Source organism: Dendropsophus ebraccatus, chromosome 10 (genome assembly GCF_027789765.1).
Source record: "Dendropsophus ebraccatus isolate aDenEbr1 chromosome 10, aDenEbr1.pat, whole genome shotgun sequence".
NCBI lineage: Eukaryota > Metazoa > Chordata > Amphibia > Anura > Hylidae > Dendropsophus > Dendropsophus ebraccatus.
The window spans coordinates 15,254,513-15,278,953 of NC_091463.1; the positions used below are offsets into that span (position 1 = coordinate 15,254,513).

The 24,441-nt window shown below is 46.6% G+C and overlaps 1 protein-coding gene across 1 annotated transcript in view; it reads right to left on the reverse strand.

Moving 5' to 3' along the window:
* Window positions 1–2,146: 2,146 nt before the first annotated feature.
* DBH (dopamine beta-hydroxylase) overlaps window positions 2,147–24,441 on the reverse strand; it is a 43,935-nt gene continuing 21,640 nt past the window's right edge. Inside the window, exons 6-12 of the mRNA XM_069986852.1 lie at window positions 22,321–22,487; window positions 14,452–14,595; window positions 9,201–9,239; window positions 7,549–7,608; window positions 6,915–7,042; window positions 6,186–6,345; window positions 2,147–2,819 (exon numbers count right to left, since the gene is read on the reverse strand). Coding sequence (XP_069842953.1) covers window positions 2,685–2,819; window positions 6,186–6,345; window positions 6,915–7,042; window positions 7,549–7,608; window positions 9,201–9,239; window positions 14,452–14,595; window positions 22,321–22,487 — 833 coding nt within the window. The 3' untranslated portion in view covers window positions 2,147–2,684. The remainder of the gene's footprint in view (window positions 2,820–6,185; window positions 6,346–6,914; window positions 7,043–7,548; window positions 7,609–9,200; window positions 9,240–14,451; window positions 14,596–22,320; window positions 22,488–24,441) is intronic.

Here is a 24,441-nt window from a genome sequence, read left to right on the forward strand (position 1 = left end):
TGGCAGCAAATAGCACTGTGTCACACTGGGAAGAAAACATACAGGGCATACAGCAGCTGATAAGTACTAGAACACTTTAGATTTGTAATTTACTTCTATTTAAAAATCTCTATAACTTTCTGAAACCAGTTGATTTAAAGGTGTTATCCAGGACTAAAAAACCATAGTTGCTTTCCTCCACAAACAGCACCACCCCTGTTCTCAGGTTGTGTGTGGTATTACAGAGCTCCATTCACTTAAATGGAACTGAGCTGCAGTAGCAGACACAAACTGAGGACAAAAGTGGTGCTGTTTCTGAAAGAAAGTGGCCATGTTTTTCTAATTCTCGATAACCCCTTTAGTGGTTACATGAAGCTATTATCATTAGTCCCGTAAAGGTGGTGCGGTTGCCATTGGGTGGCCCAGTGCTGCTCCTACCAACTAGCCAAAGCCAGACCCAGGCACCACCCTGACATTATGTAAGATCCAGGTTTTTGCACAGTTTAACCTTTCCAAGATTCATTAGGCTTTCAGCAAAGTCCCATGAGGGCGCTGCCCATCTCCTGTGCCAGCTGTGTGCTGCTTCATGTTCATGTATGAGAGAACGCGCCAAACAAGAAGATGAAGATTACATTTAACTGACTCCAGGCCAAGATGATGAAGACTCCGCTGAAGTTTTCCCTTTCTTTCGAGAAGTTGCTAAGTTTTATTCCCCCGATCCCCTGACAATGGCACCAAAGTCTATAAAGACTTCAAGGACTCTCGGGAGAGATTAGATGGGATATGAGGTTGGTAAAGGGGTTATCCAGCGCCACAAAAACATGGCCACTTTCTTCCAGAGACAGCCCCACTCTTGTCTCCAGCTTGGGTGGGGTTTTGCTGCTCAGTTCCATTGAAGTGAATGGAGCTTATTTGCAAACTGCACCTGAACTGGAGACAAGAGTCGTGTTGTTTCCGAAAGAAAGCGGACATGTTTTTGTAGCACTGGATAACCCCTTTAAAGGGATTATGAAGTGCTACAAAAACATGGCCACTTTCTTCCTGAGACAGCTCCACTCTTGTCTCCAGGTCAGGTGTGGCTTACAATTAAGCTCCATTCACTTCAATGGACCTGAGTTACAAAATCTGCACCCAAACTGGAGACAAGAGTGGTGCTGTCTCTCTAAGAAAGTGGCCGTGTTTTTGTAGCGCTGGATAACCCTTAAGAGCCCAACTGATGTATACTTACAGAGCTGGAGTCTGATCATTCAGCATTTGATTACCTGTGGCTGAAGAAGATGGATGCCGCCCCGGGCACAGCTAAGTCTTCATTGATGAGTAGATAGATCTTCCATTAACTATGGCGTCCCACCTGTGGGCAGTATGTCACAGAACGGACCGAGCTGAGTAGAATGATGTGTAGATTTGTGGAAATAGATTTAGTATAACTGGTTGTTTATCCCGGAGTGAGGGGGAGATTTATCAAACATGGTGTAAAGTGACACTGGCCCAGTTGCCCCTAGCAACCAATCAGATTCCACCTTTCATTTTCCAAAGAGTCTGTGAGGGATGAAAAGTAGAATCTGATTGGTTGCTAGGGGCAACTGAGCCAGTTTCACTTTACGTCATGTTTGATAAATCTCCCCCTAAGTGCTTACGCATCCATGGAATGGTCCCGACAATAGGAAAGAGTCCATCATCACATAGGACCGCCCACTGGACTCATAAAAGGGAACGATTTACATTAATGATTGACAGCTCCGGCTACACTCGCACAGTTTCTGGCCCATTTTATGGCTCATAGAAACATAACCTTAGGCCACATTCACACACAGTCTTTTAAACCATTTTCACCGTTCAGCCATAGGCTGTATCCATGTTTTCCAGAACTCACAGGGGCTGCATCCAACTACTCCAGACACCAGGAATCAAATGGAGAACATTCGGGTTCAGAGAAGTTGCCATACGTGGACAGTTTCCTCAGGTTTATTCAACACTAAACATGGCCTAAATCTGAATATTTCTATCCATCAATCTGATCAGTTCCTCCTGCTCTAATATATATCTATATATATATATATATATATCTATATATATATATATATATATATATATATATATATATATATACAGAAATACCCATATCACACATCAGTAGATTAGAAACTATTTTTATTATTATGTATTTTTCCAGATGGTATTCGGTTCATTTATCTTTGCTCACTATCACTTGCAGTTCCTTAGTTCACCACTGCTGCCATCAAGTACTTTCCTTTTATCAATGAAACAGCGCCCCCCCTCTATAAAAACCTCTTTTTCTCAAATCTGAATATTTATAATATGATAACAGAGGAATGAGGGGACATGAAGAAGTGTCGGACCTCTTCTGATCATCAGCTGAAAAACACCTACGAGTTGTCAGATGTTTAAAACTTCAAGCTGAATCTCCTTTAAGAGTCCCTAAGCAGTCATATTCTATTACTATGGTGTTTTGCTATGTAGCCCTGGCTTAATTGTAGAAATGCATTTTTTCTGTTCATCCGTCTAAAAATCGATTATTTTTTTTTCACAAAAATACTGTATATTGGCATTTTTTTTAGGCCCTGACGCTTGGCATCGCTTGTAGGTGGCAATAGGTGGCGTACTGATTGTTAGCAGCAAAAGAAAGAAAAGAGAAACATTGATTTTTTTCCATCATTTACAGAATTTTGTAGCATTCTGTGTCCTTAGTGATATCCCAGATTGTTAATATTCACTAGAGCCGGTCCTGCAGACACGGAGTCCTCTTGGCGCGGGCAGCTGGTGGCAGTGGGTGGCAAAGCTTCTTTAATCACTGGCAATGGCTGCCTTTCCCAATCACCCTGAAAAATAGGATACAGTATAATAAGCCCAGCCTCGTGTAAGCGGGGATCAAGTCAGATGACTCCATGGTGAACACTAGCACTACATAGAAATAGAAGATACTGGGGCAGTAGTAGCAGTGCCGCAAGGCCAATATCACAATGCCAATACTGGTGTGGGCATTTAGGTGGTTACACCCTGTGGCCAACAATCTCTCCCATTACTTCTTTCCAAAGCCCATATGCCAGGCTCCTTCCATCAAGGTAGTAGTGCTGCCACTCGGGAGGTATGGGGGATGTGGGTATGGGGAAGCCCGGACCTGGTTGGTCCCATTCCCATTACTACCGGGTAGGGAGTAAGTGTTAATGTGAGCTATATAAAGGGGTGATGCCCTAACCTATAATATCTTCTTATATATCAATATCCAAAGATGACATGATTTGATACCCTTGGGAGGGCCACCTAGGAGTAGATTGGTGCAGGTAGTCCCGCCCCCAGTGCACCTAAACCCCTAATTAGCATTACAAATAAACTGCTAAATAATGTGGAAATGGTGAAGAGGATGAAGGTAAGAAACCTACCTTCATCCTCAGCACACTGTGCACTATAGGGAGATATGAGTAGGTTAGATTCTAACGTTTCCCTTTAAAGAGTACCTATGGTCACAGGGACATGTCAAAATCTCTATACTGCAGAGACCCTTACTGATCAAGACAATTAGCCAGCTGTAGCGCATTTCACTCCCGGACTCTGACATCTAGGCGGCTCCATTATATGAGATTGATAGAGAGGAAACGCATTGTGCTACCGCACTTGTCTCCTGATCAAAGCATTGGACATGGCCCCAGTTTTTTTGTAATGGCAGGGACTTTAAGGTTCTACTAACTCAACCATTTAAGTCATTTCAGGCAATGATCGAAAAATCGCTCGTGTATCGTTGATTTAGACCTGACCCTAAAATCATTGTTAATCGCTAACCTACTTTTGCTGGGATCAGATGGAGTAAACGATCGCTGTAACAATCATAACTAACGGCCATCGTTCTGTGTAATATGGTGAACGATTTCATGTTAACAATAAACAATCTCGTTTATTGTTAATTGTTAAAAATTGCTTTGTCTGTTAGGACACTTAAGGCCCGATTATCGTTCGAATTTGCACGATAACGATTGAATTCGAGCGATAATCGTACGTGTAAACGCAGCGAACGCTCAAATGACGAGCGAGAAATCGTTCATTTTGATCTTACAACATGTTCTTAAATCGTCGTTCGCAAAAAATTCGCTGATCGTTCCGTGTACACAGTCGTTCAACGATTTTACCTATGTGCGAGATAGGCTTAAGTGATCACAAAACGATTTTTCCGTACGATGTATCGTTCCGTCTAAACGCTGATCGTTATAAAAAAAAATTGTTACTTCAAAATCGTTACCACCACTAACCTCTATGGACTGCCTGGACGATCTAGCAATCACCCGGGCGCCCCCACCCCCGCACTTACCCACTCGCTGCCGCCACATGTAATAAGGGCTTAGGTGTTATGTAACTCCTAAGCCTTGGTGCCTAACTAAACCACCAAGACTGCTGTGCCACCACATGAGAAAGTTCTGTGTTTTGATGAAATTAATCTGCACTTGTCAACCACATATGAGGACGGCGGAGAAGCGAACCCCGTACTATAGCCGTTCTGGTGGGAATCTGGGGTCATGGAGAGAATAGATGACCTGGGTGGTAAAGCCCAGCAGCGTAATGAGGGCCGCAGTCTGACTTCCACTGTGGGGCCCCCTCTCTTCTATACACGTCATTGCCGGTCCCCCGTACATAATATATTTATTCTCGGCCATTCACCCAGGTAACTCCCAGCAGATTTCCGAAGCGATTTTTCAATAGAGCTTTTTTCCCCTCTTCTTTCTGCTCCATACAGCATGAAATCTGTCATTCAATTTCCTACAAACACCTTCCCACAGAGCGGAGAGAAAGAGCCGAGATATAAAATACCTTTTCTATTCTACGCCAAGTAAAAAAAAAAAAGAAAGCGCTGAGAGATTCCGCCTCCTCCTCGGAGAGCGAGCGATGGGGGGTGTAGGGGGGGGGGGGGGACTCGTGTTTATTCCATCTCACTAGCAGCGTGGGTGAGCAGCGCATTAGTAGTGTTTATCCCAAAAAGATTACTTGTTCCTTCCCCGTGGGAAAACATTTCACCCAGTTCGGAGTGAAAACAAAGCCGTATTCACGGGCGAAGGGAGAAAAGTGCCGTATAAGATTGTGCCGCGCACAGATTAAGGAATTATAGGTTTCTGTGTCTCGCGGTCTATAAAACGAGGGGTTTGGAGAGCCTGATCCCGCTATACCTCTATATAGAATTTGTATTCTTCAGCGATCCTTAAGAAGCGCGTGGGCTGCCGGGCCTGGATACATTAACCCGAGGATCAGTGCCGGGAAAAAACGACGGAATGTATAGTGGGATCGGTGGTCCTCATCTCCCTACCTCAGCCAGGCTTGTCCTTCATTATATAGGGGGATGGAGCTGCACAAGGGTCCAAAGCCTCCTACACCTCACACCTCCACCACTTTACTTATGAGGCCCCCGTGTTGTATTAGGATCTCAGGGCTTCATACCTCGGCATTTATTTTTGGAAAAGTGATGTCTACAACTGTGGGGAGAAACTCTGTGAGGACAGGGCTGTTCAGTAGTAAATAAAGACTGACTAACTTAAAGGGGTAATCTCATCTCAATTAGTTCATCTCTATTCTGTAGCATGCAGACTGGCCGGGGCCCAACATGGAAAGAGAGAGGAGCACATGCGTAGTCAGGACTCAGCCATGATTGAAGAAGGAATACCCCTTTAAATCACGCCTTAAAGGGGTTATCCAGCTTTACAAAAACATGGCCACTTTCTTCCAGAGACAGCTCCACTCTTGTCTCCAGGTCAGGTGTGGTTTGCAATTAAGCTCCATTCAATTCAATGGAACCGAGTTACAAAACTTGCACCCAAACTGGAGACAAGAGTGGTGCTGTCTCTGGAAGATAGTGGCCATGTTTTTCTAACACTGGATAACCCCTGTAAACCTAATCTTAATTTACAGTTTACTTCTATTGCAATACAGTTGACAGCTTGATGTGTACCGGGTCCTTTAGGGTTATGGAGGAGTGGGTTTCTTCTCAATGCCCCCTCAACATATGGACCTAACAGCATGTATATAGGTCCAGTAACCTTGTGGTCCCTGTTCAGGACTGCCTGGTGCTGACATCGGTCCTGCACATGACTCTGCTGTGTCCAAAGTTCATACATGGGCCCTGATATGATTCTGCTCCCCCCAGGATCTAAGCATGACCCCTGACCTAGAACACGCTGTTTGTGGTAGGTAGCTTGTATAATACTCACCGGGAACCTCACAGCGGAGGATTTGTTACAATGCATGGAGATGGGAGAGTAACTATATAAGGAATCCAGGACTTGACTGGTGAAGGAATTCCATGGGACTTCATTGAACTGCTCGGTGACAGCTGACTGCGGACATGTGCAGACCTCATCCCCGCTGAATCTATGGAAGGAACAGCTGTTAATGGGGCGACCCCCGACACTGTGTCACGTATGGTCCTGTGTATATGTTATAACAATGGGGCAGTGTTCTGTATATGAGCGTGTTGTACCACATGTCCCTGTCACTAGAGGAGCCTCTCACATTAAAGAGCAGGTGGTGAACGCTTATACATGGGGTTGTCCCAATATGGAAGCAGCTGTTTGGAGGAACGGTGACGCTCACTAGGGGGCGCTGTATGACTTAATATATAGACTAACATTAATTCAAAAGTAGACTACAGAATAAAGCTTCATACTCCAATCAGGTGTGTAAGCCCCTCAGGGCTCTTCCATAGTTACACAACACACCCTTTTGGTTTTGGTTGTCCAGGCATGATGGGAATTGTAGTTTTGTAACAGCTGGAAGGCCAGAGTTTGGCACCTATGTTCTAGAATATTCTCCCTCTTATATTTAGCCTTGTCCTTCGCCCACAATATCAGCACGTTCCTCTCCTGCTTCTGTTCTCAATCCAGTGATTTGATTGGCTATCAGGTTTTCTAACCCCGCCCCCGCGGAGCTTTCTTACTCACCTGTTCACAAGGTTGAAGTACTTTTTCAAATATCCCGTGTCTACATGGCTCTTGCACAGTTCCAGCTCGGTGCGGGGGTAATAGTGTATATAGTTCACACACATCTCATCGGTAATACTGAACCCGCCCTGCAAAAAAAAAACACAACAATATAAAAGTAAGAGACCTCCACCATTTAGAGGGGCCATACCACCTTGCCCCGCCACAATGTAGACATGGTGCCTTGTGTGCCATTATAGTCATTGTATAAAACTGTTAGTATACTGTTATATTAAACTATATGGCAGTATTATATGGGCACTATAAGGTGCTGTCATCTTTTCATAGGGTACAGTTATATACATACTGTATGGCTGTTTATTGCACTGTATGTTTTTACTGTTCGCTGTTTTACTTTTTACGCAGCCTTGAAATGAATCCCTTTAAGAGACTGGGCCACATAAAAGACGGGAATTACTGAGCTGTCTCCCGTAATAAAGAATCAGTGAGTGAAGGAAACTTAGAGACGATAGCCGCCAGATAAGCTTATGTAATCCAGAATTACTCCAACCTTAGTTCTTCACGGAATGGGATTGAGCACCTGGGGAGAGCTACAAGAAACGTTTTAAGACGCCGGCATTACGTGAACTCTCACCACTGTAACTCGGCTTCTGTCTTCTGTGTTGTAAGAACATCTTGTTACCAGCAAATCCCCCTGTGAGTCAAAGTACAGAACATATTTAGTTACTACTTTGTTTTATTGCAAGGAAAAGGTTAAAGGGGTGATCCAGGATTAGGGAAACATGGCCGCTTTCTTCCCAAAACAGCGCCACCCCTGTCCTCAGGCTGTGTGTGTTATTGCAGCTCTGCTTTATTTAATTCAATTCAGAGCGGCAATATTACATACAAACTGAGGGTGGCGCTGTTTTTCTAGTCCTGGAAAACCCCTTTAAGTCATGGACAAACATGCTGTGTAACTAAAGCGACTATCTATGGATTCATTAAAGGGGTTGTCCAGCCAGGAATGCTTTTTTTGGCAGTGCCTTGGGAGGAGGTGGGTGCAAACAATTACATCTACTTACCTCCCTGGCTCCAGTGCTGCCGCCCGTATTCTGCTGTTCCGGTCCACCAGTGTGCGGCCGCTTCCGGGTTTTGAACGGTGATGGCACAGGCCGCTCAGCTATTCAGTGACTGCCACTGAAAGGCCACCCCCTCCCTGGGCATTGCCAAAAAATCCCTTTAAATGGCATCTATGGGCTCTGTAATGGCAGTTAACAACCATGCTATATAGGAAGACCATACGTCTGCTATTGGGGCCCCCTAGTAGTAGGGGCCACAGCCATGCTTGATTCCATCCATCCCCTTTGCTATTGGGTGGTGATACCCTGTACAGGACTCTACTCTTGCATTGCTGTCAATCATGGGATTGGCCCAAGAGTCATGGAGGACAGTAGATATATCTAGGACCTTGTGTCCCAGGCCCATTATGGTCTACACTTTTCTGAAACAACGCCACCCCTGTTTATGGGTTGTGTCTGGTATTGCAGCTCATCTTCATTGCCTTGAATAGAGCTGAGGTGCAATACCAAAAACAGCCTGCACACAAGTGGGGCGCTATTCCTGGAAGTAAAGCAATGTCATAGAAGAGGGGCCTGCAGATCCAGGCAGCTGATTCGCACCCTCTGTATCAGCCATTGCTCGTCTCTGCTGTATACGTGGTGCGCACTCTGTGCTTATACCGTGGTGACCTTGATGTCTCGGTACACATAGGCCATTACCATGTAGAGATGCCGGAGAGCGCCGTCTGCATAAGTGGTATTGACTTCTGTAGAAGCCGGAACAATCTGATTCATAGATTAATAAAAAAAAGGAACTTCCTGATCCTGATCCAGAAGATGGAAGGGGCCGGGGTGAAGGTTAATGAGAGGAAACATCACATGGAATTAGGGCTGACTACAGGCCAAGGGATCGGGGCTTAGCCAATAAGCCAAGCTATCGACCTGGGGCGGCCATGTTGTTAAAGAATAACTCTACATGAAAGAGCTGTACACATCTCACCCACCTGGTGCAAACCATCTAATGTGTATGGAGGCCTCCCGACTATATCCACTATGCTGCTTTTTCCATCATCCATTGGGTAAATGGGACCCAATGGATACGCTTGACCTATGTACTTTTTAGGCTGTAGGCCGAACACTGCAGATACTGGAGAAATATTGGCTCTAAAACACACCGACAATCGAGATGTCCGCACTTTGTCCGTGTTTCTAGTTGGATTATTGACACTAGACATTGGCTTTCACTTACCGGGGACACGTGGACAGGCTTCTTGAGCATTCTGATCTCCTGTGGACGGAAGTAGAGACTGGTATCAGCTGATGCAATGTCATCTGAGTGGGTGATTTTTAGTTATTCTCAGACACATTGCACACAACATCTCTGACAATGCAATGCAGCATGGAGGTGGAGAGCATGGAGTGCCACAACAAGCCAATATACTGTAATAGGGCGTGCAACCATAAAACTAGAAAACCAGTGACATTTGGAGATGATTTGTTGTTGTACCAGATTGTGGCGTTATTAACAGGATGACTAAAAATTTCTGCTGCCCCAGGGCTCTCAACTTTTTTGGTGGACTCTTACTTCATACACTACAGTGGGAAACTAGCCTGAAAGCCCTGCAGGAGGTGTGAAAGGGTTAATAAGGTCCTCCAGTATTTGGTTCTCTGGACATAGCGGGCAGCAGGAGCACCCCTCCTGTACGTACACCCCTCCTGTATGTACACCCCTCCTGAATGTACACCCCTCCTGAATGTACACCCTTCATGTATGTAAACCCTCCTCTATGTAAACCCCTCCTGTATGTACACCCCTCCTGTATGTACACCCCTCCTGTATGTACACCCCACCTGTATGTACACCCCTCCTGTATGTACACCCTTCCTGTATGTACACCCCTCCTGTATGTAAACCCCTCCTGTATGTACACCCTTCCTGTATGTACACCCTTCCTGTATGTAAACCCCTCCTGTATGTACACCCCTCCTGTATGTACACCCCTCCTGTATGTACACCCTTCCTGTATGTACACTCCTCCTGTATGTACACCTCTCCTGTATGTACACCCCACCTGTATGTACACCCCTCCTGTATGTACACCACTCCTGTATGTACACCCCTCCTGTATGTACACCCCTCCTGTATGTACACATCTTCTGTATGTACACCCTACCTGTATGTACACCCCTCCTGTATGTACACTCCCCTGTACGTACACCCTGTATGTACACCCCACCTGTATGTAGACCCCTCCTGTATGTACACCCTTCCTGTATGTAGACCCCTCCTGCATGTACACCCCTTCTGTATGTAGACCCATCCTGAATGTACACCCCTCCTGTATGTACACCCCTCCTGTATGTACACTCTTCCTGTATGTAGACCCCTCCTGTATGTAGACCCCTCCTGTATGTACACCCTTCCTGTATGTACACCCCTCCTGTATGTACACCCCTCCTGTATGTACACCCCTCCTGTATGTACACCCCTCCTGTATGTACACATCTTCTGTATGTACACCCTACCTGTATGTACACCCCTCCTGTATGTACACTCCCCTGTACGTACACCCTGTATGTACACCCCACCTGTATGTAGACCCCTCCTGTATGTACACCCTTCCTGTATGTAGACCCCTCCTGCATGTACACCCCTTCTGTATGTAGACCCATCCTGAATGTACACCCCTCCTGTATGTACACCCCTCCTGTATGTACACTCTTCCTGTATGTACACCCCTCCTGTATGTAGACCCCTCCTGTATGTACACCCTTCCTGTATGTAAACCCCTCCTGTATGTACAGCCTTCCTGTATGTACATCCTTCCTTTATGTACACTCCTCCTGTATGTACACTCCTCCAGTATGTACACCCTTTCTGTATGTACACACTTCATGTATGTACTCTCCTCCTGTATGTACACCCCTCCTGTATGTACACTCCTCCTGTATGCACACCCCTCCTGTATGTACACCCCTCCTGTATGCACACCCCTCCAGTATGTGAACCCCACCTTTATGTACACCCCTTCTGCATGTACACCACTCCTGTATGTACACCTTTCCTGTATGTACACCCCACCAGTATGTACACCCCTCCTGTATGTACACCCTCCTGTATGTACACCCCTGCTGTGTGTACCCCCCTGCTGTATGTACACCCTTCCTGTATGTACACCCTTCCTGTATGTACACCCCTTCAGTATTTACACCATTACTGTATGTACACCTCGCTGTATGTACACCCTTCCTGTATGTACATCCCTCCAGTATGTACACCCCTTCTGTATGTACACCCCTTCTGTATGTACACCCCTGCTGTATGTACACCCCTCCAGTATGTACACGCCTCCTGTATGTAGACCCCTACTGCATGTACACCCCTCCAGTATGTACACCCCACCTGTATGTACCCCCTGCTGCATGTACACCTAATCTGTATGTACACCCCTCCTGTATGTACACCCCTCCTGCATGTAAACCCCTCCTGTATGTACACTCCTCCTGTATGTACAACCTTCCTATATGTACACCCCTCCTGTACGTACACCCCTCCTGTATGTACACCCCTCCTGTATGGAAACCCCTCCTGTATGTACACCCCTCCTGTATGTACACCCCTCCTGTATGTAAACCCCTCCTGTATGTACACCCCTCCTGTATGTACACCCCTCCTGTATGTACACCCTTCCTGTATGTAAACCCCTCCTGTATGTACACTCCTCCAGTATGTACACCCCTCCTGTATGTACACCCTTCCTGTATGTAAACCCCTCCTGTATGTACACTCCTCCAGTATGTACACCCCTCCTGTATGTACACCCCTGCTGTATGTACACTCCTCCAGTATGTACACTCCTCCTGTATGTACACCCTTCCTGTATGTACACCCCTTCTGTATGTACACTCCTCCTGTATGTACACCCCTCCTGTATGTACACCCTTTCTGTATGTACACCCTTCCTGTATGTACACCCCTCCTCTATGTACAGGCTTTCTGTATGTACACCCTCCTGCATGTACACCCCTCCTGTACGTACACCCACCTGTATGTACACCCCTCCCGTATGTACACCCCTCCTGTATATACACCCTTCCTGTATGTATACTTCTCCAGTATTTTCACCCCTCCTTTACGTACACCCCTCCTGTACGTACACCTCTCCTGTATGTACAACCTTCCTGTATGTACAACCTTCCTGTATGGTCACCCCTCCTGTACGTACACCCCTCCTGTATTTACACCCCTCCTGTACGTACACCCCTCCTGTACGTACACCCCTCCTGTATTTACACCCCTTCTGTATGTACACCCTTCATGTATGTACACCCTTCCTGTATGTACACCCTTCCCATATGTACACACTTCATGTATGTACATCCCTCCTGTATGTACACCCCTCCTGTATGTACACCCCTCCTGTATGTACACCCTTCCTGTATGTACAGCCTTCCTGTATGTACACACTTCATGTATGTACATCCCTCCTGTATGTACACCCCTCCTGTATGCACACCCCTCCTGTATGTACACCCCTCCTGTATGTTTACCCCTCCTCTATATACACGCTTCTCCAGTATTTTCACCCCTCCTGTATGTACACTCTTCCTGTATGTACACCCTTCCTGTATGTACACCCCTCTAGTATGTACACCCTTCCTGTATGTACACCTCTCTAGTATGTACACCCTTCCTGTATGTACACCTCTCCTGTATGTACACCTCTCCTGTATGTACACTCCTCCTATATGTACACCCCACCTGTATGTACACCCCTCCTGTATGTACACCCCACCTGTATGTACACCCTTCCTGTATGTACACTCCTCCTGTATGTACACCTTTCCTGTATGTACACCCCTCCTGAATGTACACCCCTCCTGAATGTACACCCCTCCTGAATGTACACCCCTTCATGTATGTAAACCCTCCTCTATGTAAACCCCTCCTGTATGTACACCCCTCCTGTATGTACACCCCTCCTGTATGTACACCCCTCCTGTATGTACACCCTTCCCATATGTACACACTTCTTTTATGTACATCCCTCCTGTATGTACACCCTTCCTGTATGTAGACCCCTCCTGTTCGTACACCCACCTGTATGTACACCCCTCCCGTATGTACACCCCTCCTGTATGTACACCCCTCCTGTATGTACACCCCTCCTGTATGTACACCCCTCCAGTATATACACCCTTCCTGTATGTATACTTCTCCAGTATTTTCATCCCTCCTGTACGTACACCCCTTCTGTATGTACTCCCTTCATGTATGTACACCCCCCAGTATGTACACCCCTCCTGTATGTACACCCTTCCTGTATGTACACCCTTCCCATATGTTCACACTTCATGTATGTACTCTCCTCCTCTATGTACACGCTTCCTGTATGTACACCCTCCTGTACGTACACCCCTTCTGTATGTACACCCCTCCAGTATATACACCCTTCCTGTAAGTATACTTCTCCAGTATTTTCACCCCTCCTGTATGTACACTCTTCCTGTATGTACACCCCACCAGTATGCACACCCCTCCTGTATGTACACCCTTCCTGTATGTACACCCCTCCAGTATGTAAACCCCACCTTTATGTACACCCCTTCTGCATGTACACCACTCCTGTATGTACACCTTTCCTGTATGTACACCCCTGCTGTATGTACACCCCTGCTGTATGTACACCCTTCCTGTATGTACACCCCTCCAGTATGTACACACCTCCAGTATGTACACCCTCCTGTATGTACACCCCTGCTGTATGTACACCCCTCCAGTATGTACACATCTTCTGTATGTACACCCCACCTGTATGTACACCCCTCCTGTATGTACACTCCCCCTGTATGTACACCCCACCTGTATGTACACCCCACCTGTATGTACACATCTCCTGTATGTACACTTCTCCAGTACATACACCCTGTATGTACACCCCACCTGTATGTACACCCCACCTGTATGTAGACCCCTTCTGTATGTACACCCCTCCAGTATGTACACCCCTCCAGTATGTACACCCCTCCTGCATGTACACCCCATCTGTATGTACACCCCTCCTGTATGTACACCCCATCTGCATGTACACCCCATCTGCATGTACACCCCTCCTGTATGTACACCCCTTCTGTATGTACACCCCTCCTGTATGTACACCCCTTCTGTATGTACACCCTGTATGTACACCCCACCTGTATGGTCACCCCACCAGTATGTACACCCCTCCTGTATGTACACCCTTCCTGTATGTACACCCCACCTGTATGTACACCCCTCCTGTATGTACACCCTTCCTGTATGTACACCCTTCCTGTATGTACACCCCTCCTGTATGTACACCCCTCCTGTATGTACACCCTTCCTGTATGTACACCCCTGCTGTATGTACACCCCTTCTGTATGTACACCCCTTCTGTATGTACACCCCTTCTGTATGTACACCCCTTCTGTATGTACACCCCTTCTGTATGTACACCCAGGCTTAAAGACTCCTTACCTGAAAGTGGGGGCTGAAATGTTTATCTTGATTCACAATGGCCACCTCCTTCCCATCCCGCACCCTCACGGTGGTTACGGATCGGCCTGTTAAATGTGTGTGAAGCTGAGAGGCAAATATGTGAATCCCGTCTGATGGAAGAGCCTAGAACATAGAGCACAAGGATATTACATGTACTAACACAGTTCTATAGCCTGGCGGAACCTCTTCATAGATTTTGATGGGATCCAATAGTCGATAGTGTGTAACCACTGGCCTACAGAGGTGCCACAGCAGCCACCGGGCCCTGGTGCACCTTCTACCCCGGAACTTGCCCTAGCTATGCCCCTGTATCCTGCATGATGAGTTTAATCCAGAAAATGAAAAAAACCCTTAAAACGCGTGTTTTCTCTGTGCTCCTCAATTATTAATTCATCCCAGCTCCATGTAAGTGTCTCTTCTGCATGAGAGGACAAGACGGGACGGAGAAGGCGATGAAAGATATGCAACCTCTCCATCCAAAAAATAACTGTGAAATGAGGATTCAGCTGCCGCTTCAGTGCGGGCATGACCTGTAGGACTAAAAGTCACAGCATGCCCTAACCTCCCTGCAGCATGCTTTCTATCTATCTATCTATCTATCTATCTATCTATCTATCTATCTATCTATCTATCTATCTCATATTTATCTATCTCCTATCTATCTATCTATCTATCTATCTATCTATCTATTTCCTATCTATCATCTATCTATCTATCTATTATCTATCTCCTATCTATCTATCTCCTATCTATCTATCTCCTATCTATCTATCTATCTATCTATCTATCTATCTATCTATTGCGGTGTCCCACCACGGGTGTTGCTATTAGTTGCACCCTTCATGAAAGCCTGTATTTTTTGGATGTAAGTGGTGATGTAGTAGTAACAATCTATCAATCTTCTATCTATCTCCTATTTACCTATCTCATATTTATCTATCTCCTATCTATCTATCTATCTATCTATCTATCTATCTATCTATCTAATATTTATCTATCTATCTATCTATCTCATATTTATCTGTCTCCTATCTATCTATCTATCTATCTATCTATTTCCTATCTATCTATCTATCTATCTATCTATCTATCTATCTATCTATCTATTGTGGTGTCCCACCACGGGTGTTGCTATTAGTTACACCCTTCATAAAAGCCTGTACTTTTTGGATGTAAGTGGTGATGTAGTAGTAACAAAGTTTCGCCAGAAGATGTCGCTGTTGTCAGTATATGTACTCAGTTATTGCACAGCTGCAGTATTGAAAGGGTCGTTGTTTATTTGTATGTCACATGGATCTGTAGACCAATGAGAGTACTTTCTTCTTCTATCCTATTATCTCTCTCTTTACTTCTCACTTATGCACTCCTCACCCACTCACAGCACACCTTACAGGGGCTGTAGATAGGAAGTCACATGGGTAGAGGAAGTGTAGTGTCTTTTGCCACTAGACTCTCTAGGACACAAGCCAGAACGTTCTCTACAGCGGTCAAGTTGGGCCCTGGCCCTCTGCCAGGTCCCCAGTCTCAGTGCCCAGTCTAGAAGCAGACCTAGGCACATGCAACCTACAGTTTCTTCTCAAGTAACTCCCCTCAACAATATGCAGTGTTAGACCTTCACTAGAGAAGTCAGAGATCATCTCAACCCACGTCGTGGACAAGGAGAGTCACAGTGCAGGACAGTATCCATAAAGAAAAGTAAAGGATCCGGATAGAGCAAAGTTGCTAGAAGCCTATGAACTCTATCTCGCAGTGTCGGTGTATGCAGGGAACCCTAAGCATTCTGCTGATCCCAGGTAACAAGTGTCACCCACTAGCACGGATCCCCCGACACTGGTAGGGCAATAGGTGGTACGAAGACCAAAGAGTCAAAACACAGGCACAAGTATTCTCTCTCTTCTCAAGCATTCTATTTCTACCTCCGACCTATCTATCTCCCATCTATCTATCTATCTATCTCCTATCTATCTATCTATCTATCTATCTATCTATCTCCCATCTATCTATCTATCTCCTATCTATCTATCTCCTATCTATCTATCTATCTATCTATCTATCTATCTATCTATCTATCTATCTATCTCCTATCTATCTATCTATCTATCTATCTATCTATCTATCTATCTATCTATCTATCTATCTATCTATCCATCCCTCCATCCCTCCATCCCTCCATCCTCACATATAGCCGGATCTGTATAGGTTTGGCCTGGCTCTGCAGTCCTGTAATAATGGGGAATTACCCGCTCGGTGGCTGATGCATTGTATGGGATAATAGTTATGGATGGATTACTTCTGTATTTTTAGCCTTACAGCTGAGCTTATTTGCCACTCTGCAGGCCACAGCGTCCGTGAATCCGACCCCTGAGCAAGAAAACATTGTACTGAGCAAATTGTAGCCAGAAGAAGGAGAGCGGGCTGGTGGTCCCCAGGTGTGAGAATAGCAGGACATTAGTGACAATTCAATGGCCCTCAGAAAGTATCTGCCCCCGCTCCCTGCACATGATCCCACTGGCCTCTAACCCTTCATGGCTCCTCACATGTCAATAATTCAGAGAAACGTCCAATTTACCTTGAAAGAATGTGTCAGGTATATCTATGGCTGGTATATATGTATATATGTCGGTATTCAGAGGGCATAGACGGGGGGGGGGGGATATCTATATGTACAATCTAGGTTCCCATCCCTCTTAAATGTATATAGCTGTCAGATGAACGCTTGTTATTTGGCACAGGCAGACAGCAGGTGTGGGCCCTCTGTGCAATATATGTGCAGTATCGTGTGCCGGTGTAGCATGGGGTGCAGTATGGCAAGCTGGTGTAGCATGGGGTATGTGTGCATTGTGGCGTGTCGGCAGGCTCGGACTGGCCCACAGGGGAGCGGGGGAATCCCCCGGTGGGCCCTAGCCCATAGTGGGCCCCTGACCATGAGGTGGGCATCCCTGTTTAGCAGCTCCAGGATAACATATAATCCTCCAGCACTGCTGCACACGCCTGTGAGTTATGTGCACTCATTTGTAACTCTTATATGTTAACCTGCTGACAAGTTACTAGCAGTGAGCTAGCATCTCTGGTCACATACGCAGCTCTGTGCAAAGTCGCTATAATAACGTGAAAGGTTTGGCGCTGGGTATATCTGGTGTATGTTGGGTGGGCCCCTAGAATCAAATTCCCTGGTGGGCCCAAGGTAACACAGTCCGACACTGCGTGTCGGTGTAGCATGGGATTTTTGTGCAGCCTGGCATGTCGGTGTAGCATGGGATTTTTGTGCAGCCTGGCATGTCGGTGTAGCATGGGATTTATGTGCAGCCTGGCATGTCGGTGTTGCATGGGATTTATGTGCAGCCTGGCATGTCGGTGTAGCATGGGATTTATGTGCAGCCTGGCATGTCGGTGTTGCATGGGATTTATGTGCAGCCTGGCATGTCGGTGTAGCATGGGATTTATGTGCAGCCTGGCATGTCGGTGTAGCATGGGATTTATGTGCAGCCTGGCATGTCGGTGTAGCATGGGATTTATGTGCAGCCTGGCATGTCGGTGTAGCATGGGATATGTGTGCAGCCTGGCATGTCCGTGTAGCATGGGATATGTGTGCAGCCTGGCATGTCTGTGTAGCATGGGATATGTGTGCAGCCTGGCGTGTCGGTGTAGCATGGGATATGTGTGCAGTATGGCCTGTCGGGGTAGCATGGGATATGTGTGCTGTGTGGTGTGTCGGTGTAGCATGGGGGTATGTGTGCAGTGTGGCGTGTGTATATAGCGTGGGGTATGTGTGCAGTATGGCGTGTGTATATAGCGTGGGGTATGTGTGCAGTATGGCGTGTGTATATAGCATGGGGTATGTGTGCAGTATGGCGTGTGTATATAGCGTGGGGTATGTGTGCAGTGTGGCGTGTGTATATAGCTTGGGGTATGTGTGCAGTGTGGCGTGTGTATATAGCTTGGGGTATGTGTGCAGTGTGGCGTGTGTATATAGCTTGGGGTATGTGTGCAGTGTGGCGTGTGTATATAGCTTGGGGTATGTGTGCAGTGTGGTGTGTGTATATAGCGTGGGGTATGTGTGCAGTGTGGCGTGTCGGTGTAGCATGGGGTATGTGTGCAGTATGGCGTATGTATATAGCGTGGGGTATGTGTGCAGTATGGCGTGTAGGTGTAGCGTGGGGTATGTGTGCAGTGTGGCGTGTCGGTGTAGCATGGGGTATGTGTGCGGCATGGCGTGTGTATATAGCGTGGGGTATGTGTGCAGTATGGCGTGTGTATATAGCGTGGGGTATGTGTGCGGCAGGGCGTGTGTATATAGCGTGGGGTATATGTGCAGTATGGCGTGTGTATATAGCGTGGGGTATGTGTGCAGTGTGGCGTGTGTATATAGCGTGGGGTATGTGTGCAGTATGGCGTGTGTATATAGCGTGGGGTATGTGTGCAGTGTGGCGTGTATATAGTGTGGGGTATATATGTGCAGTATGGCGTGTGTATATAGCGTGGGGTATGTGTGCAGTGTGGCGTGTGTATATAGCTTGGGGTATGTGTGCAGTATGGAGTGTGTATATAGCGTGGGGTATGTGTGCAGTATGGCGTGTATATAGTGTGGGGTATATATGTGCGGCATGGCGTGTGTATATAGCAGGGGGTATATATGTGCAGTATGGTGTAGCATGTAGCATGTCGGTGTAGCAGGGGGTATATATGTGCAGTATGGCGTGTCGGTGTAGCATGGGGTATGTGTGCGGCATGGCGTATGTATATAGTGTGGGGGTATATATGTGCAGTATGGCGTGTCGGTGTAGCATGGGCTGTCCCCGTATATAGCACTGCACACAGCTGCTGACTCCACTATTAATTGTTACAGGGAAATCTTTCTGTTCTCATAAAGGAAAACTAAAATCTATCAAAGAACAAACAAATCGCAGACACCAGAATAAGCGCGTATCAAAGATTCCTCCCGGTGCGGCATGAAGACGAGCCGCAATCATCCGGAGTATTCCCTGACAGCCGTGTTCACATAAATATGCAGCTTGTTCTGAAGTGCGACAGGGATCGGGGCGAGGAGGAGGGAGCGGTAACCCTTTGTGTGACACACCGGCTGCATGGTGCATTACCGGGTACGGCCAAAGCGGGTATGAAAGGATTACATGGGCAAACTACAGCGATACTGTGCACAGGCCCAGAGATCTACACCCTGAGATAGGCACAGGGCACAGGCCGAGAGCACAGAACTGGGAAGTAGTACTGTGCATTTACATAGTAAAAAGTACATCCAGCATATGCATGTTTAGTAGTACTGTGCACATACCTTACCGAACAATACAAGATAGAAGGAATTACACCTGGGAAGTAGTACTGTGCACATACCTTACAGAACAATACAAGATAGAAGGAATTACACCTGGGAAGTAGTACTGTGCACATACCTTACCGAACAATACAAGATAGAAGGAATTACACCTGGGAAGTAGTACTGTGCACATACCTTACAGAACAATACAAGATAGAAGGAATTACACCTGGGAAGTAGTACTGTGCACGTACCTTACAGAACAATACAAGATAGAAGGAATTACACCTGGGAAGTAGTACTGTGCACGTACCTTACAGAACAATACAAGATAGAAGGAATTACACCTGGGAAGTAGTACTGTGCACATACCTTACAGAACAATACAAGATAGAAGGAATTACACCTGGGAAGTAGTACTGTGCACTGTGCATATACGGGACAAGAAAAGACGTGGGAAGTAGTATTGCCGTATGACGGGTAATGATAGACCAGAGTCCAATAGGTTAAACAAGGTATCTTCTATTTACTTAGAATCTTCAGTGCAATACAAGACAATAAAAGCACTTTGGAATGAAGGTGCAGGCAAGAGGAAGTTGTAATTGACTTTATAGGTAAGGGTAGAGTGGAGTAGAGGAGCGTCTTGAGGTCCCTGTGCAATGTAGCTGTGTACTCTGCCAGGATAGTGTCGCAGAGAAGAGAGGGAACTCATACTCATGTATAGATATCTGTGATCTGGCCACCTTATGCCCTATAGTGTCGGGATACCCGTCCTGCTAGGGTAGTATGAGGTCCCAGGTCCCTGCGCTGGGTGGAGCAGACCTTTAAGGGTTTCCCAGAAAAGCCATGCGTTATAGTAGGGTACGTAGACTTTAACTGCAGCTTTGTCCTACTTGAGTCAGTACCTATCTCAGGTATGCTGCCTTGTGTAGTGTAGATGGTATCTTTGGCGTGGACATGGTTCTCCTAAGAGCATGTCCTCCCTCCTGAGGGATCTAGCACTGCATGCTAGAAATAGGTAACAGCATAAGAAAACTCTCTCTGTGTCTTGTTCTCTCTAACACTCCTGACTAAAGACCAAAGACTCAAGACCCTCCCACCGGGAACTAGCTTCTTTCTATAGGGTTCCCTTAGCTAGCGAGGGATTGGTGGGGCTGTGTGCACAAGAGAGAAGAGAGGTGATAGGATAGGTGATGAGGTGACAGGAGGAAAACAAATAGCTGACATCAAACAATTATTATTATTATAATTATTGCTTCCTTCAGCTGTGCTCAATATACCATATACAAAGAATTCAACAGCGACACCTAGTGGGAAAAAACAAACAATGCACTTCTCCTTCACCCCACTGTGAGAACCTGAGTGAGTTACTTTGCCGAGGTGCACAGGAAACTTAGTAGCACACCTGTGTTAGGACGCAACACTACTGTGCATGTACAGAACAGGAAAAGAAGTGGGAAGTAGTACTGTGCATGTACAGAACAAGAAAAGAAGTGGGAAGTAGTACTGTGCATGTACAGAACAAGAAAAGAAGTGGGAAGTAGTACTGTGCATGTACAGAACAAGAAAAGAAGTGGGAAGTAGTACTGTGCATGTACAGAACAGGAAAAGAAGTGGGAAGTAGTACTGTGCATGTACAGAACAGGAAAAGAAGTGGGAAGTAGTACTGTGCATGTACAGAACAGGAAAAGAAGTGGGAAGTAGTACTGTGCATGTACAGAACAAGAAAAGAAGTGGGAAGTAGTACTGTGCATGTACAGAACAGGAAAAGAAGTGGGAAGTAGTACTGTGCATGTACAGAACAGGAAAAGAAGTGGGAAGTAGTACTGTGCATGTACAGAACAGGAAAAGAAGTGGGAATTAGTACTGTGCATGTACAGAACAGGAAAAGAAGTGGGAAGTAGTACTGTGCATGTACAGAACAGGAAAAGAAGTGGGAAGTAGTACTGTGCATGTACAGAACAAGAAAAGAAGTGGGAAGTAGTACTGTGCATGTACAGAACAGGAAAAGAAGTGGGAAGTAGTACTGTGCATGTACAGAACAGGAAAAGAAGTGGGAATTAGTACTGTGCATGTACAGAACAGGAAAAGAAGTGGGAAGTAGTACTGTGCATGTACAGAACAGGAAAAGAAGTGGGAAGTAGTACTGTGCATGTACAGAACAAGAAAAGAAGTGGGAAGTAGTACTGTGCATGTACAGAACAGGAAAAGAAGTGGGAAGTAGTACTGTGCATGTACAGAACAGGAAAAGAAGTGGGAAGTAGTACTGTGCATGTACAGAACAAGAAAAGAAGTGGGAAGTAGTACTGTGCATGTACAGAACAAGAAAAGAAGTGTGAAGTAGTGCTGTGCATGTACAGAACAGGAAAAGAAGTGGGAAGTAGGACTGTGCACGTACAGAACATTTTTATGTCTAGCATCCAGAAAAGGGAAGTAGTACTGGGCTCGGCGTGTTTCCCAAACATTATGTGAAGTATTTTCCCTCATAGACAGACAGAAGGGATTAGGAAATCTTATGTAATAGCATCTCCTGCTGGGTGTGCGGCCTATTACAGCGCCCCCCACAGGACACTCACCACCTCCGTGCATCTGTCTGTGCAGTATCCAGTCAGGGTGAATTCTGTCTGGTGGGGGGGGATGGCCATCACCGGGGTGTACACCAGGCCGAGCTCCATGATCCCCGCGTCGTATCTCCTCAGGGACGGAGTGTAATGGAGACGAATACCAGAGGAGTCTCGTAGCCCTATTAGAAAGCAAGACAGGTGGTGAGCGTGTTACTATCCTGTACCCCAAAAGTAATAATCCTGTACCCCCAGTGTCACTATCCTGTACCCCCAGTGTCACTATCCTGTACCCCCAGTGTCACTATCCTGTACCCCCAGTGTCACTATCCTTCCTGTACCACCGGTGTCACTAACCTGTACCCCCAGTGTCACTATCCTGTACCCCCAGTGTCACTATCCTGTACCCCCAGGGTCACTATCCTGTACCCCCAGTGTCATCATTATCCTGTACCCCCAGTGTCAGTATCCTGTACCCCCAGTGTCAGTATCCTGTACCCCCAGGGTCACTATCCTGTACCCCAAGTGTCACTATCCTGTAGCCCGAGTGTCACTATCCTGTATCCCAAGTGTCACTATCCTGTACCCCCAGTGTCACTATCCTGTACCCCCAGTGTCACTATCCTGTACTCCCAGTGTCACTATTCTGTAGCCCCAGTGTCATTATTATCCTGTACCCCCAGTGTCAGTATCCTGTACCCCCAGTGTCAGTATCCTGTACCCCCAGTGTCACTATTCTGTAGCCCCAGTGTCATTATTATCCTGTACCCCCAGTGTCAGTATCCTGTACCCCCAGTGTCAGTATCCTGTACCCCCAGGGTCACTATCCTGTACCCCAAGTGTCACTATCCTGTACCCCCAGTGTCAGTATCCTGTACCCCCAGTGTCACTATCCTGTACCCCAAGTGTCAGTATTCTGTACCCCAAGTGTCACTATCCTGTACCCCAAGTGTCAGTATCCTGTACCCCGAGTATCATTATCCTGTACCCCAAGTGTCACTATCCTGTACACCAAGTGTCATCATCCTGTACCCCCAGTGCCATTATCCTGTACCCCAAGTGTCACTATCCTGTACCCCCAGTGTCAGTATCATGTACCCCCAGTGTCAGTATCCTGTACCCCCAGTGTCAGTATCCTGTACCCCAAGTGTCACTATCCTGTACCCCTAGTGTCATTATCCTATACCCCAAGTGTCACTATCCTGTACCCCCAGTGCCATTATCCTGTACCCCCAGTGTCACTATCCTGTACCCCCAGTGTCACTATCCTGTACCCCTAGTGCCATTATCCTGTACCCCCAGTGTCACTATCCTGTACCCCTAGTGCCATTATCCTGTACCCCCAGTGTCACTATCCTGTACCCAGAGTATCATTATCCTGTACCCCCAGTGTCAGTATCCTGTACCCCCAGTGTCACTATCCTGTACCCCAAGTGCCATTATCCTGTACCCCCAGTGTCACTATCCTGTACCCCCAGGGTCACTATCCTGTACCCCCAGTGTCACTATCCTGTACCCAGAGTATCATTATCCTGTACCCCCAGTGTCAGTATCCTGTACCCCAAGTGTCACTATCCTGTACCCCCAGTGTCACTATCCTGTACCCCGTCACTATCCTGTACCACCAATGTCACTATCCTGTACCCCCAGTGTCAGTATCCTGTACCCCAAGTGTCAGTATCCTGTACCACCGGTGTCACTATCCTGTACCCCAAGTGTCACTATCCGTTACCCCTAGTGTTAGTATCCTGTACCCCCAGTGTCATTATCCTGTACCCCCAGTGTCACTATCCTGTACCCCGTCACTATCCTGTACCACCAATGTCACTATCCTGTACCCCCAGTGTCAGTATCCTGTACCCCAAGTGTCAGTATCCTGTACCACCGGTGTCACTATCCTGTACCCCAAGTGTCACTATCCGGTACCCCCAGTGTCATTATCCTGTACCCCCAGTGTCACTATCCTGTACCCCGTCACTATCCTGTACCACCAATGTCACTATCCTGTACCCCCAGTGTCAGTATCCTGTACCCCAAGTGTCAGTATCCTGTACCACCGGTGTCACTATCCTGTACCCCAAGTGTCACTATCCGTTACCCCTAGTGTTAGTATCCTGTACCCCCAGTGTCATTATC